The sequence below is a fragment of the Primulina tabacum genome, chromosome 17, assembly GCF_025594145.1.
Source record: "Primulina tabacum isolate GXHZ01 chromosome 17, ASM2559414v2, whole genome shotgun sequence".
Classification (NCBI taxonomy): Eukaryota; Viridiplantae; Streptophyta; class Magnoliopsida; order Lamiales; family Gesneriaceae; genus Primulina; species Primulina tabacum.
This window is the reverse complement of record NC_134566.1, coordinates 27,049,879-27,063,750: the sequence shown is the minus strand read 5'-3', so window position 1 is coordinate 27,063,750 and position 13,872 is coordinate 27,049,879. Positions and strand designations below refer to the sequence as shown.

Here is a 13,872-nt window from a genome sequence, read left to right as displayed (position 1 = left end):
TTCATAATGAAACTCTCAAGTGATTCACAACTGAGAACAAATGGGGAAATAAACGTTTCATATATCGAAACAAACAGTGTCCCAACAGCTGATGCCAAAGCGATATATATTTTTCTTTGGTGTTTATTGAGTGAACGACATTGATCCTGCAAGTGCTTCGTCCATATAGGATAACACCCCTTTCTTAGTTCCACTCTCAATGATCTCCTTGGTGAGAATATCTTGAAAGAGACAAAAATTTGGATATATTAGTGTTATTGAATTTATTTCTTTTGTCACTTGGCCAGCTGATATTAGTTTGTTTGGAAAGGGGGAACTAACAAAGCATTAGATAATGCAGATTGTAACAAGCCCAGGCGGCGCTGCCCTGCAAGCCCAGGCAGCGCTGCCTTCCGGCGCTGCGGCGCTGTCTCCTATACCAAACATACACCCCAACTCACCTTAAATCCAACCTTTTCCAATACCAATCAATCCCAATGAAATAAACATCCAAAAATCATCCTCAATCATCCAACACAACCAACAAGAAAACTCATTCATTACCATACACATAACTCCAAACAATAACCATATTTAACAATTCCAATAACCATATTCATAACCAATAACCATTTCCCATAAACTCAATCACCAATACTATACCACAATATCACAACCATCAAACCATAAAAATATCCATTACCAATATCAACATCATAACAATAGCATAATAAAAGGTTGGGATATTACAATCTGCATCCAAATGAAAAGATGCAACAATTAAACGTTATGATTATGGAGTTCTATAATATTCAAAATACCTCTGAATGCGAGCTACCCACGCTGAAGGGTGATCACTCGAAAATCTCGAAAAATCAATTCGGATTTTATTCGCTCCTGATGGTAGCTCGGAATTCTGGAGCCTATTCAAATTATTCACCAACTGTGGCTGCGGCGGCGAGCTCGGACCAACTGCGGGGTTGGTGCGCCTCAATTGCTGCTCCACCTTTGCATAGAGTGTTTTTAAGCCAACTGTGAGCTCGCTGAGTGAAGTATTGAAGGTATCAATGCTTGTGTGTTGTTTTTCAATCAAAGCAGCCTGAGATTCCTGTAGATTAATGAGTTTGGAAAGAGTTTCCTCTAATCGATCAAATCGCGTTCCTTCCGCCATCGCTTTGCTGATGTACCACTGCAACCACGATTTTAATCCGTCAATGGAGTGAGAACGAGAGCACCAATGTTAGACCACCGCTGCAGAGATCAGATCCACCTGCAAGTTAGCATCTAAAAAGAGAAATCCAGAGAGAGGAGTTAAGAACGACAGATGGGAGAATTCAATTCCGAGGCCTACCATTTTTCTTTTATTTCCTTCTTTTTATATGTAAACAAGTACCTTTCTTTTTGACTTACAATAGTCAAGCTATAAACAAGTTTTGTCTTCTAAATTTTGTTTCACGCTTTGTACACTACTCTTACAATTGATATGCAAGTACTCTGATACAAAATCTACTAATCTCCTAGGTGCACTTCTCATGCGTTGATACCTCTGTTCTCCTTCTTTAAGCATTCCTGGACTCGTAACAGTACATTTATTTTATTTGAACCAACTGGAAATGCACACGATGACTTATAGCTAAAATGCATGTTCATAATGAAACTCTCAAGTGATTCACAACTGAGAACAAATGGGGAAATAAACGTTTCATATATCGAAACAAACAGTGTCCCAACAGCTGATGCCAAAGCGATATATATTTTTCTTTGGTGTTAATTGAGTGAACGACATTGATCCTGCAAGTGCTTCGTCCATATAGGATAACACCCCTTTCTTAGTTCCACTCTCAATGATCTCCTTGGTGAGAATATCTTGAAATAGACAAAAATTTGGATATATTAGTGTTATTGAATTTATTTCTTTTGTCACTTGGCCAGCTGATATTAGTTTGTTTGGAAATGGGGAACTAACAAAGCATTAGATAATGCAGATTGTAACAAGCCCAGGCGGCGCTGCCCTGCAAGCCCAGGCAGCGCTGCCTTCCGGCGCTGCGGCGCTATCTCCTATACCAAAAATACACCCCAACTCACCTTAAATCCAACCTTTTCCAATACCAATCAATCCCAATGAAATAAACATCCAAAAATCATCCTCAATCATCCAACACAACCAACAAGAAAACTCATTCATTAGGTTACACATAACTCCAAACAATAACCATATTTAACAATTCCAATAACCATATTCATAACCAATAACCATTTCCCATAAACTCAATCACCAATACTATACCACAATATCACAACCATCAAACCATAAAAATATCCATTACCAATATCAACATCATAACAATAGCATAATAAAAGGTTGGGATATTACAATCTGCATCCAAATGAAAAGATGCAACAATTAAACGTTATGATTATGGAGTTCTATAATATTCAAAATACCTCTGAATGCGAGCTACCCACGCTGAAGGGTGATCACTCGAAAATCTCGAAAAATCAATTCGGATTTTATTCGCTCCTGATGGTAGCTCGGAATTCTGGAGCCTATTCAAATTATTCACCAACTGTGGCTGCAGCGGCGAGCTCGGACCAACTGCGGGGTTGGTGCGCCTCAATTGCTGCTCCACCTTCGCATAGAGTGTTTTTAAGCCAACCGTGAGCTCGCTGAGTGAAGTATTGAAGGTATCAATGCTTTTGTGTTGTTTTTCAATCAAAGCAGCCTGAGATTCCTGTAGATTAATGAGTTTGGAAAGAGTTTCCTCTAATCGATCAAATCGCGTTCCTTCCGCCATCGCTTTGCTGATGTACCACTGCAACCACGATTTTAATCCGTCAATGGGGTGAGAACGAGAGCACCAATGTTAGACCACCGCTTCAGAGATCAGATCCACCTGCAGGTTAGCATCTAAGAAGAGAAATCCAGAGAGAGGAGTTAAGAACGACAGATGGGAGAATTCAATTCCGAGGCCTATCATTTTTCTTTAATTTCCTTCTTTTTATATGTAAACAAGTACCTTTCTTTTTGACTTACAATAGTCAAGCTATAAACAAGTTTTGTCTTCTAAATTTTGTTTCACGCTTTGTACACTACTCTTACAATTGGTATGCAAGTACTCTGATACAAAATCTACTAATCTTCTAGGTGCACTTCTCATGCGTTGATGCCTCTGTTCTCCTTCTTTAAGCATTCCTGGACTCGTAACAGTACATTTATTTTATTTGAACCAACTGGAAATGCACACGATGACTTTTAGCTAAAATGCATGTTCATAATGAAACTCTCAAGTGATTCACAACTGAGAACAAATGGGGAAATAAATGTTTCATATATCGAAACAAACAGTGTTCCAACAGCTGATGCCAAAGCGATATATATTTTTCTTTGGTGTTTATTGAGTGAACGACATTGATCCTGCAAGTGCTTCGTCCATATAGGACAGCACCCCTCTCTTAGTTCCACTCTCAATGATCTCCTTGGTGAGAATATCTTGAAAGAGACAAAAATTTGGATATATTAGTGTTACTGAATTTATTTCTTTTGTCACTTGGCCAACTGATATTAGTTTGTTTGGAAAGGGGGAACTAACAAAGCATTAGATAATGAAAGTGTGGGTGATAGATTTGCTCTTCCAGACCCTGTAACTGGATATGAAACACCATTAGCATTGAGTATGCTAGTGCATATTGGCTCTATAGTCTCAACAAAGTCCTCGTTTGAAAACATAATGTGATATATTGCACTAGAGTCTACTACTATCAACCAATATATTCATGCTCATTAGTGACAAGTAATGCACAAATGTTACCTTGGTCATTAAGAGTAGTTGGTTCATTTTCAGAGTTGACATGTGGTAGAAGGGATAATTGGCATTCGGTGTTGCTAGTGACGTTCTCCAACAATTTCTTTTTGTTTTCATGATTTATGTGTTAGAGTAGATGTCCAGCGAGCCAAATTGTAGATTTGATTTTTTAAATTTTATGTAAAAATAATATTTATTTTAATAATATTTTACGATTTTATTCAATTATGTCATTTACTTTTATCTGTATAACCATGCAAGCTGCATAGATAAAGTCTTTAAATATTCTATATGTATCATGAGGTTTGTCTGGTAACATAAGATAATAAAACTCATTAGGAAGTGTATTGTATATTCTAAACAGGTTCTTAGTAGAATCAACAGCCTAAAATAAAGATTGTTGGAACATTTCATGTTCGCAATCTTGATTTTGATGTTAACAAAACTTGTTTATTTGTTTCTAATTAGTTTACCAACGTGCGCAAAAGCAGAGACTGATCAGGCTTCGAACTGATCAGTTACCAAGCTTAAACTGTACGACAAGCTTAATCCAACTGTGCACAAAGGTGAAAAAGCTATTGTACGATCAAGGTACAATAAGAGACGTTGCAGCATCACTTAAAGCCAAATGTTCCAGATATCTATTTGGGGGAACAAATTCAAACTGCAACATATTCATTCATTAAGTCTCACTGTACGTTCAGCCAAACACCTATAAATAAAAGCTGAAGCTCAGTGCAGATGATGATGAGAGTTGACCGAGTGAAAAAATAAAATACAGAGAGGGCACACATCAGCTTTGAAGAAGCAATCAGCCTAGAGGGAACAGTTCAACGTGTTATCAGCTTAGTTTTAGAAGCATATTTTCCTCAGTGTGTGAGAACACTTTTAAGTAGTTTTCAGAGATCAGTTCTCACACACACACACACACCACCACTCAAATTTCGTCTTGCACAATGACGTAAAACATGTGTATGTAGTCTTTGACACACAGACGTTAAACAAGTGTTGGCTGGAAGGTGTTCCATTCATTCTAGACTAAGAGTTCAGTTAGGCAGTGGGTAAGTCCTAAGCTGATTGGGTTATTACACTGGTTGTAATTAATCAAAGTCTTCTAGTGGTACCTACCAGAGGAGGTAGAAGGGGTGACGTAGGAGTAGTTCAGTCTCCGAACATCCATAAACATATTTTGTGTACTCTAACTGTTAACCCCTAGCTTTAAACTGTCTTTATCAGTCAGTTCAGTTCTCACCATAACTGAACTGATACATGCGAGAACTGATATCTCTTATCTTCAGTTAATTAGTTACATAAGATTAAAAGCTTTAACCGATCAATTTTTTTAACGAAGGATTACTTCGAGTATTTTCCACTTGATTTAATTTCAAACTCGATCTAATTCATTGGCGTAAATATTCTTAGAACACGAGCTATTGCAGCTCATCACGTTTTTAGAGGATTTTCCTGATCCTTCAAAGATAAATGTTGCTTGAGCTTGAGATTAACATATGTGATGTAAACGTCATGTTTCATTAGTAAGATAATTGAGATGTCCATTCATACAGATGAGTGATCATATGATGATGCACTAAACAACATTCTCTCAAACTCTCTAAATGGTTATCACTTATCGAGTTGAATAATCTGCAGTTATGGTTGTACACCATTAATTTTTGACTCGGGACAGCGTAGAAGTCTACGTACTAGCAAGCACTTTGATCCGTTTACTAGATTCATTGAAGGTCATCAGGTGACGTGGTTGTGTGAAATTTCAAAATACGTAGGAGCTAATGTATTGTCGTTGGAATTTATCATTTTCCTATGCGTGAAGATATTCTATGTGATCTTATGAGTTGATAGTGCAAAGAATCTCTAGCTAGAGTAAGACGTATATATTTTGGAAAGATGTTTCATCAGTTGAACATACCATGTCAATGTTATCACTCAAAATATATCGCATCATTACGATTTCATTTGCAACTTTCGATAAACCAATGGTTGTAGACTCGATCGAGATATATGAGTTGAAGAGACCGTATTGTATGCTAATCATAACTTAAGGTTCTTGTATTCACTATCAATGATTCCTAGGGATCATAAGGTGATACTAATAGATGCTCTTACCATGATCTGATGGGTGCAATCAGACTCGAGTTCTGACATTTTTTATCAATGGGTTGATAAAATGAATGATGCTAATTATGGTAAGTCAGAATAAGAATAAATCTTAATCTGAGTAACATAAAGTTGTGAACTCACAACTAGTTGTATTTTTAAACTATTGAGGATCGCACAAGCATCAAATTTTGTGTTCTAGTTGAGATAGTAAAGTTCAAGGAGTTGAATTTGGCGACTGTAGTTTGATGGAGATCAAATATATTGCTTATAAACTAGTTTATAATGTAATTTCTTATGATGAAAGATGTGAAAGTTAGCTTAACAGCTAATTAACTGAACAGAGTGGAACTGCTTGTTTTGGAGAAGGAGTTCACAAAATTGGCAGCTGCAAAAAATGAATCAGTGGAAATTTTGATTTTCGAAATTTTCAATTTTCATTATATGAACCAAATTTGTACACTCGGTACATCGGCGCTGTCTGATCGTCGATCGAGATTATAATGAGTTCATAATAATTTATTTATTTAGCAAATTTAGAATCTATTAATTAAATAAAGGTGTTAGTAATGGTGACCACTTAATGTGTGTGTGTGTGTTTGTGTGCGCGCGCGCACATGATGTATTAAAATAAATAACAATATGGATAGTTGATTTTGCATGATATATACTACACGAAAATTTGAAATCAAATTTTATAAATATTTCACTAAAGTTTTATGAAAACAGATTATTTTTGCACCAAAAAGTTTGTCTTTCTCCTTTACTCGTTCAAGAAAAATTTCGGCCACTTCAATTTTTCACAAAGAAAATGCATCAGTCCTTACCGTTAGATTTTTGAAATTCCCACGATCCAATCTCGACATGAATTTCGTTTAGATCTATAGTGCGACAAATACGAGGAATTCAGTTTCTGATCGTGGAACTTATTTGACGATTGAAGCAGGAGGAAGATCAGTCCGTAGAGATTTATAAGAAGGACCAACTCCGCTAATCTCGAAATAATTTGATGTCTAACGTTAAATAAGCAAAGATAAACATATGGAAACACCCTATGAATGTATTAAATCATACGACGCCCAATGAATATTTTGAATATCAAAATTAAAAATTTTAAACTTCTGTTACACCTTAGGTACGAAAAAACTCGTAATCCAACATTGTGTTCATTCCACCATTCTGGATATCCATGTATTTTGAAGCAAGTATCACGAGAATGTTTTGGATTTCCACAATGAGAACAACCTTCTCTTTCTGCAAGTTCTTTTCCTTTAGAAGAAAATTTAGGTTTTCCACATTTTGAGAAAAGAGTCCAGATTTTGCTATTTTGAGTGAAGGGGTCCGTTGAGAATTTGGTGTTAAACTTTTAGAAGCCAGAACCGCAGCAGGTGTCGCCTCTATTTCTGATAGCATCACTGTATGTCTAATGTCTTCTAATCGAACATGCACCACAAACAAGCTGGAGGTTCCATTGAGAAATGCAATATATTTTTGTATATCATTTGTACACTCCATGGGATTTGGGCGACGAAAATCAGTCTCCCTCCACAAGCCTTGGAGATTGTTGTGGTAAGATTCAATGGAACCTCCATCTTGTTCCAATCGTGTCACCCGTCTCTTTAAACTGTAAACATGCGCGCGAGATGTCGGTTCCATCAAAATAAGTCGTGGGGATCGACTCCCATACTTGTTTGGCAGTCCGAAAGCGAATAACATTACCGACCAATGATGAATCCATATAATTAATTAGCCATTCCTTGACGATCATAGCATTCTTTGTTCTCCCATCTTCTGAAATTTGGATCAATTGGTTCAGGTAGTGGGAGATCACCATTTATACATCTCAACAACTTGGGACCATAAATCGTAATTTGTTTCATCAAGTTTGATTCGAATCTGTGTAGCAGGAGTATCATATGTTGTTGTGGGAATACTGGTTAGGTTTTGTGCCAAAATCTCATTCATCCAAGGACAACCAAAGTGGAGTGATTATCACGCTGTTCATGTTCCCCACTATCCTTTGATGTATCCATCTTTATGGAGATTTAAAGGTTCTTGGATCTTGATATGAATACGTAAAGGTCCAGGAAAAAAAAAAAAAAAAAAAAAAAAAAAGAGGGGATCTGATGATACCATGCAGAAAAGAAGGCTCGGACAAAAAAATTTCTAAGTAATAATATTCATTCTATTTCTCTTCATTATTTACACAAACATGTGCACTCTAATTATATATACACGATGAGCCTAACTAACTATAGATAGACAAATCGAAAGGATAGATGAAATAACTATACATAACAATATTTTTGGTGCAGTGACATAAGTTTTAGAAATGCGATTGTCATGTTGGCTCAGCTATATAAAAACCATTGACATTGTATTTTTACCAACAAAATAATTATAAATAGTAAAAAAATTCTTATATTGTATCATATAATGGTAATTTTCTTTTTATTAAAAATAACATTTTAAAAAAATCGTTTAGACATGCACAAGTTACCATGAGTAAAGTATTAGGTCTAAGGGTGTCAATTCAGGTGGACTGGGTCGGGTTTAGTGATAGTACTATTCAAAAATTGCCCAACCCGAACCCGAATCAACCCGATCAACCGATTTTGAATTTTGTTTAAATTTTTTAATAATAAAATTCAAATAATAATAATATTTTAATTTAAACAGATAATAACAAAATCTCACTCATATATATGATTTAAATTTAAAAGTCTAATCGTAGAAAAATAAAACATATTTACTAAATCAAATAAACAATTGTCTAAAAAATAAAAAATGTTCAAAATAAATATTAAATTATGAAAATTTATGATATAAATATACAATAAATAATTTTTCAAATGTACAATATATAAAAATGTAGGTGATATTTATTGATTTTATTTTTTTTAAAAAAATTTAAATTTTCGTGTCAAGACCCGAACCCAATCCAACCCAACTCAACCCGATCATTTTATTTGAGTCAACTATCGGGTCCAATCTGATCTGAACTTAACCCGAAAACCTCGAACCCAAATTTTTTTTTTTGGATTGAATCGTATCGAGTTGACGAGTCGTGTCTGATTTTGATATCGTAATTATGTCCAACGCGTAATAAGAAAGAAAAAGACTTCCTCAAAAAAAAAAAAAGACATGCAATGGAAGGAAGCCACGTCGATTGGACAACCGCAGTGAGCCCTCACAAATCTCAGTCGCACAAAATAAAGAAAACACTCGTGCCCACGCTCTGTTTGCCCCCAAACACTACCTTCTACATCGCCGGAATATTCCACCAATTCGTCTCTAATTGCCTCGCCGGAGGGTACTCGGACACTGAATCCAGTAGCTTATGAGCACCTTTTAGCTGTTGTAACCACCTCGGGTGGTAATTCTTTTTGCAGTTATTTTCGGTAAAGATTTGAACTTGGGGCGCTCAGAGAGAAGGGAAAGAGTAAGATGTATGTGGTTCCTCCTCCGAAGAGATCCGATCCGTTATCCGGATCTACCAATGAGTTGAATGCCAAGCTGGTTTATCAGACCTGGAAAGGCAGCAATGTAAGTCTTTCTTTTTTTCTTAGCTTCTTGGACTGTGAAGTTTGTGTTTGCTGAAATTTGGAATACTTGGGGTTCTTTTTTCTTGTTTCGCGAGTGATTTGTGATCATTATTATAATTATGGCCACTGGAACATCGGGTTGTACTGCTTGTATCTGGCGATTCCATCTTCAAAGGTTTTTCTATTGGAAATGGTGTAATAGTTGATAAAGTCTGAATGCATAGAGTCTGAATGCTTGTTTCGATCTATATTTCTTACTTTTATTTGGGGTAACCTGTTTCTGTACTGTCTGGCATTCACCGGGTTCTTCATACCTAAGAAAGTTGTTATCTTGTTCAATGTACGTGGGTTTTTTCTGAAGCAATCATTCTACCCCGTGGAATGTGAAAATGGGATGAGGAAAGGAGTGTAAATTTTTGCTTTAAATTCACATGTGCAGTTGCGGAAGGGGTAAGCCAAAATATGAGTTTTTCAGTCCGCCCCTGTGCATGTGTAAAAATACTTCAATCTGCTGTTTACATCTCTGAGTTGTTCAACATTGTATGCTAGTATGTCCATTTGAAATTGTTAATCTAATGTGATTCCTTTTGAGATTTTAGTCATGCGTTTCATGACCTTAATTAGAATTAAGTTTTAGGGGTTTGGAACTTGGGATGTTGTTAAATTTTGTGTCTCTCCAGTTAATGGAAGTTAGATGTTAGCAATGTTTTTTCTAATATATTGTACTACTTTGTAGGGATGAGAAGTTAGATGTTATGACTGAACTTTGATTTTGGTTTTCGCATTTTGAGGCTCTTTCTGGATATTATGTTATGTTTATGTTGTAGCTTTCTTTTCTTGTTGCAGAAATTTTGTCTTCAAGGAAGGTTTATTTTTGGACCAGATGTAAGATCATTGGCACTCACAATATTACTGATTGTGGTTCCTGTCGCTGTATTTTGTGTCTTTGTTGCTAGAAAGCTAATGAATGATTTTTCTGATCATTGGGGAGTATCAATAATGGTTATTGCCGCCGGCTTCACATTTTATGTACGTCTCTCTCTGTCTCTCTCTCCACACACATGCACCCACACAACCTCACACACGCATGCACTCTGGTGGAGTTCAATTTTCTGGTTTGAAGTGAGTATTTGGAGCTATTTTCATGGAAAAACGGTCACCTTGGATGTGATGGTTTTGCATTTTCTAAGTTTTGAGATAATGGTCATTTTTAGGTCAAGGTTTTGAAGGTAAATAACCATTCTGGATGGAGCTGTTGATCAATTTCCCTAAATTTCAAAAACTTCTAGTATGCTTTTGCATTGTTTGGTGATTCTTGTATTTGCAATCTCCGGTGACAATATTTCATCGTTTTTGCGTATCGACTCCGAGGAATTCTATATAGTTGGGCTTTTGAACGTTGTCGTTGAATGATTCTGTAAGATATGACCTTTAGCTCTATTAATCAGAGACATGGATTAAGGTGCTGATTGTCTTAGCTAAACGTAAAGATTGACTTAGAGGTTTTGGATAATTTATTAATCATCTTCGTATTATTTTTGCTGAAGAGAAGACACTCATGATCAAAATTTATTATGTAGTCTTTGTTTTTTCCGTATTTGATCTACACCTTTTCTCCACTTATGCATCCCTGAAGTGTGTGGCTTGATGTCGTTCTGTATTTGAACTCAAATATAGCTAATATCCTATGGAAGATCGGTATGGTTCTTTTTAAGCATGTTGATCATTCAATGGATTTAATGACATCTTTTGAAGCAATATCTTGATTATTACTTTTTAAGTCAGATTCTCAACTGGCTTCCTTGGTTCATATGGCAGGATTTAATTCTTCTACTGCTTACTTCTGGAAGAGATCCAGGTATAATTCCTCGAAATGCACACCCACCAGAACCTGAAGGCTATGATGGGAGCGTAGAAGGGGCTCAAACACCGCAGCTACGCTTGCCTCGTGTTAAGGAAGTTGAAGTTAACGGTGTTACGGTGAAGATAAAGTATTGTGACACCTGCATGCTTTATAGACCTCCCCGTTGCTCTCATTGCTCAATATGTAATAATTGTGTTGAGCGGTTTGATCATCACTGTCCTTGGGTTGGTCAATGCATTGGACTGGTAAGAGTCGCTTTTTCTGGGACACATTTTTTTGTGTATGCAAAGGGATACCAGTACGTGAATTGTCTATTGGAAAGGACTAGAATTTTCTGAAATCATCCAGCCAATGTTTTGTGACCTTAAGAGTTAAGATGTTGACAAAAATTGAAAAAGAATTCATAGCAAGTAAAAAGTGCTAGAAAATTTCTTTCTTCAGTTCATATGTTTGAAATATTTTACTTAATTTTGAAGAGTGCATCGTGTTTGACAATGATGGATAGAAACAAAATTTTAAATTCCTGTGAAATAGAGAAGTCATTAGCATGATCTTTTGGCTTAAAAATTCTTTACCGCCATGTTATGACCCAGCCGAGCAGACTAATACGTTACATCATAATAATGATGTGGTCCCCCTTTCATACCTTTTAGAGTATAGTTAACATATTCCGTTGATTTGAAATTTAGTTCCTTGTAGTTTAATAATTTAAAGGAAAATACATGTAAAATTGAAATAGATTTTTTCTAAAAAAGTTCATATGATATAAATCTCTCGTCTTACCATGTAAGTTTAGTCAGGTTACTTGCATTCGTAGATTGCTGCATTAGAAAGATGTCAGCTTCAATTTGTCCATTTATGCTTCTTATTTGCCTCAACATCAAGTTTTTATGAATGCATGGTTGAACATTTTCTCCATCAAGATTTACCATTTTGAAGCTTCTTTCTTCATAGCCTTTTGGTGTTCTTAGCTCCCTGAAAATTCATGTTACATTGATTAGTAGTACTCTTTGCTTTGTGGTGGTAGTCAAAGAAGGTTTCATGCAACCTAGATATTTTACATGTTCTTTTTCTTGGTGAAATCAACTTCTACAATGACACCAACTTAGGTAATTGACTCTCTTTGCATTGTTCAAAAGCATGTCTGACCTGCTTATATCATGATTTTTTTTTTTCGCAGAGAAACTATCGGTTCTTCTTCGTGTTTGTCTTCTCGACAACTCTACTCTGTATATATGTTTTCAGTTTCTGCTGGATTTATATTATAAACATCATGGATGCTGAGGGGATATCTATATGGAGAGCGATGATCAAGACTCCTGCTTCCATTGTTTTGATTCTCTACACTTTTATATCAGTTTGGTTTGTGGGTGGTCTTACTGCATTCCATCTTTATCTGATCAGTACAAATCAGGTAAGAATTTCTCTTGGTAAGCTACTATCTGAAATTTTATGACGGTCTTTGTGTTTTGTCGTTTTTAACCTGTTGTCCATGGTTAAAACTAAATGCTTTTTTTGCTGTTGTAGACAACATATGAGAATTTTAGATATCGATATGATCAGCGTGCCAATCCCTACAACAAAGGATTGGTGCAGAACTTTAAAGAGATATTTTGTGGTCCCACGCCTCCATCAAAGAATGATTTTAGGAAAAAAGTTCCACAAGAACATGCTTTACCATCTCGATCTGTGGGTGGTGGTTTTGTTAGTCCAAACATGGGGAAAGCTGCTGAGGACATTGAGATGGGAAGGAAAGCAGTTTGGGGAGATGTAGGGTCTGTTTTAGATCATCACGACTGTCAATTGAGTGACAGTGACGGCCTAAACACAAAGGACGTGGGACATGGTGAAATGTCCCCAGAGATCACCAGGAATACAGTAGACGAGGGTGATCGTGCGGGAATACATCCCAGGCGTTCGAGTTGGGGTAGGAAAAGTGGAAACTGGGAAATGTCACCTGAAGTTTTTGCTATGGCATCTAGAATGGGTGAACCCAACCGAATTGGTGGAAGCAGTAGCAGTAACACGACGCAAACCTGAGTTTTTTAGCATCATCAGAATGTGGGAGAACTAATTTGCTGGTTTTTCGTTCACTGTGTTATGAAAGGACTCACTAGTTTTTTGTATTATATGGAACGTTGTTTTGATGTGTGTTTTTTAAGGTGTTGCTTTGTCCATTTGCTTGTGTCTTATCTCTGATTCCGTATTGTTGAATCCCTTAGCTAATCTACTTGTAGTCTAGTACTACCACCACCACTCTCTTTCTCATACTGTTGATTACTACTAGAAATTTGGTTTCCATCTGAACTTAAAATGGTGCGACTTACAGTCTGGTGGAAGAGAACGAACTTGTGAGTTTTTTCTTTGTATTAGTCGGCCGGTGCAAGCGTTGAGTGTTTCTGTAACTCTAGTGTTTATTGTCCTGTAATTTTGGTTGTTTATGTTTGTCACTTTGTGATTTTGGTTCTGGACAATATTTACTCTTGGACAAGTATATTTAAGTTTTTTTTTACAAATTTTAGCAATATTTTCACACACGTTAGCCTGGAAAAAGATTGAATTTGAA

General features: G+C 36.2%; 1 protein-coding gene across 1 annotated transcript; it reads left to right on the top strand.

The window, feature by feature from the left end:
• Positions 1–9,083: 9,083 nt before the first annotated feature.
• Positions 9,084–13,556, top strand: LOC142531035 (putative protein S-acyltransferase 7). Its single transcript, XM_075637023.1, has 5 exons — positions 9,084–9,443; positions 10,289–10,471; positions 11,261–11,551; positions 12,487–12,720; positions 12,834–13,556. Exons 1-5 carry the CDS (start codon positions 9,345–9,347, stop codon positions 13,344–13,346), a joined length of 1,320 nt encoding a protein of 439 aa, XP_075493138.1. The 5' UTR covers positions 9,084–9,344; the 3' UTR covers positions 13,347–13,556.
• Positions 13,557–13,872: the final 316 nt, after the last annotated feature.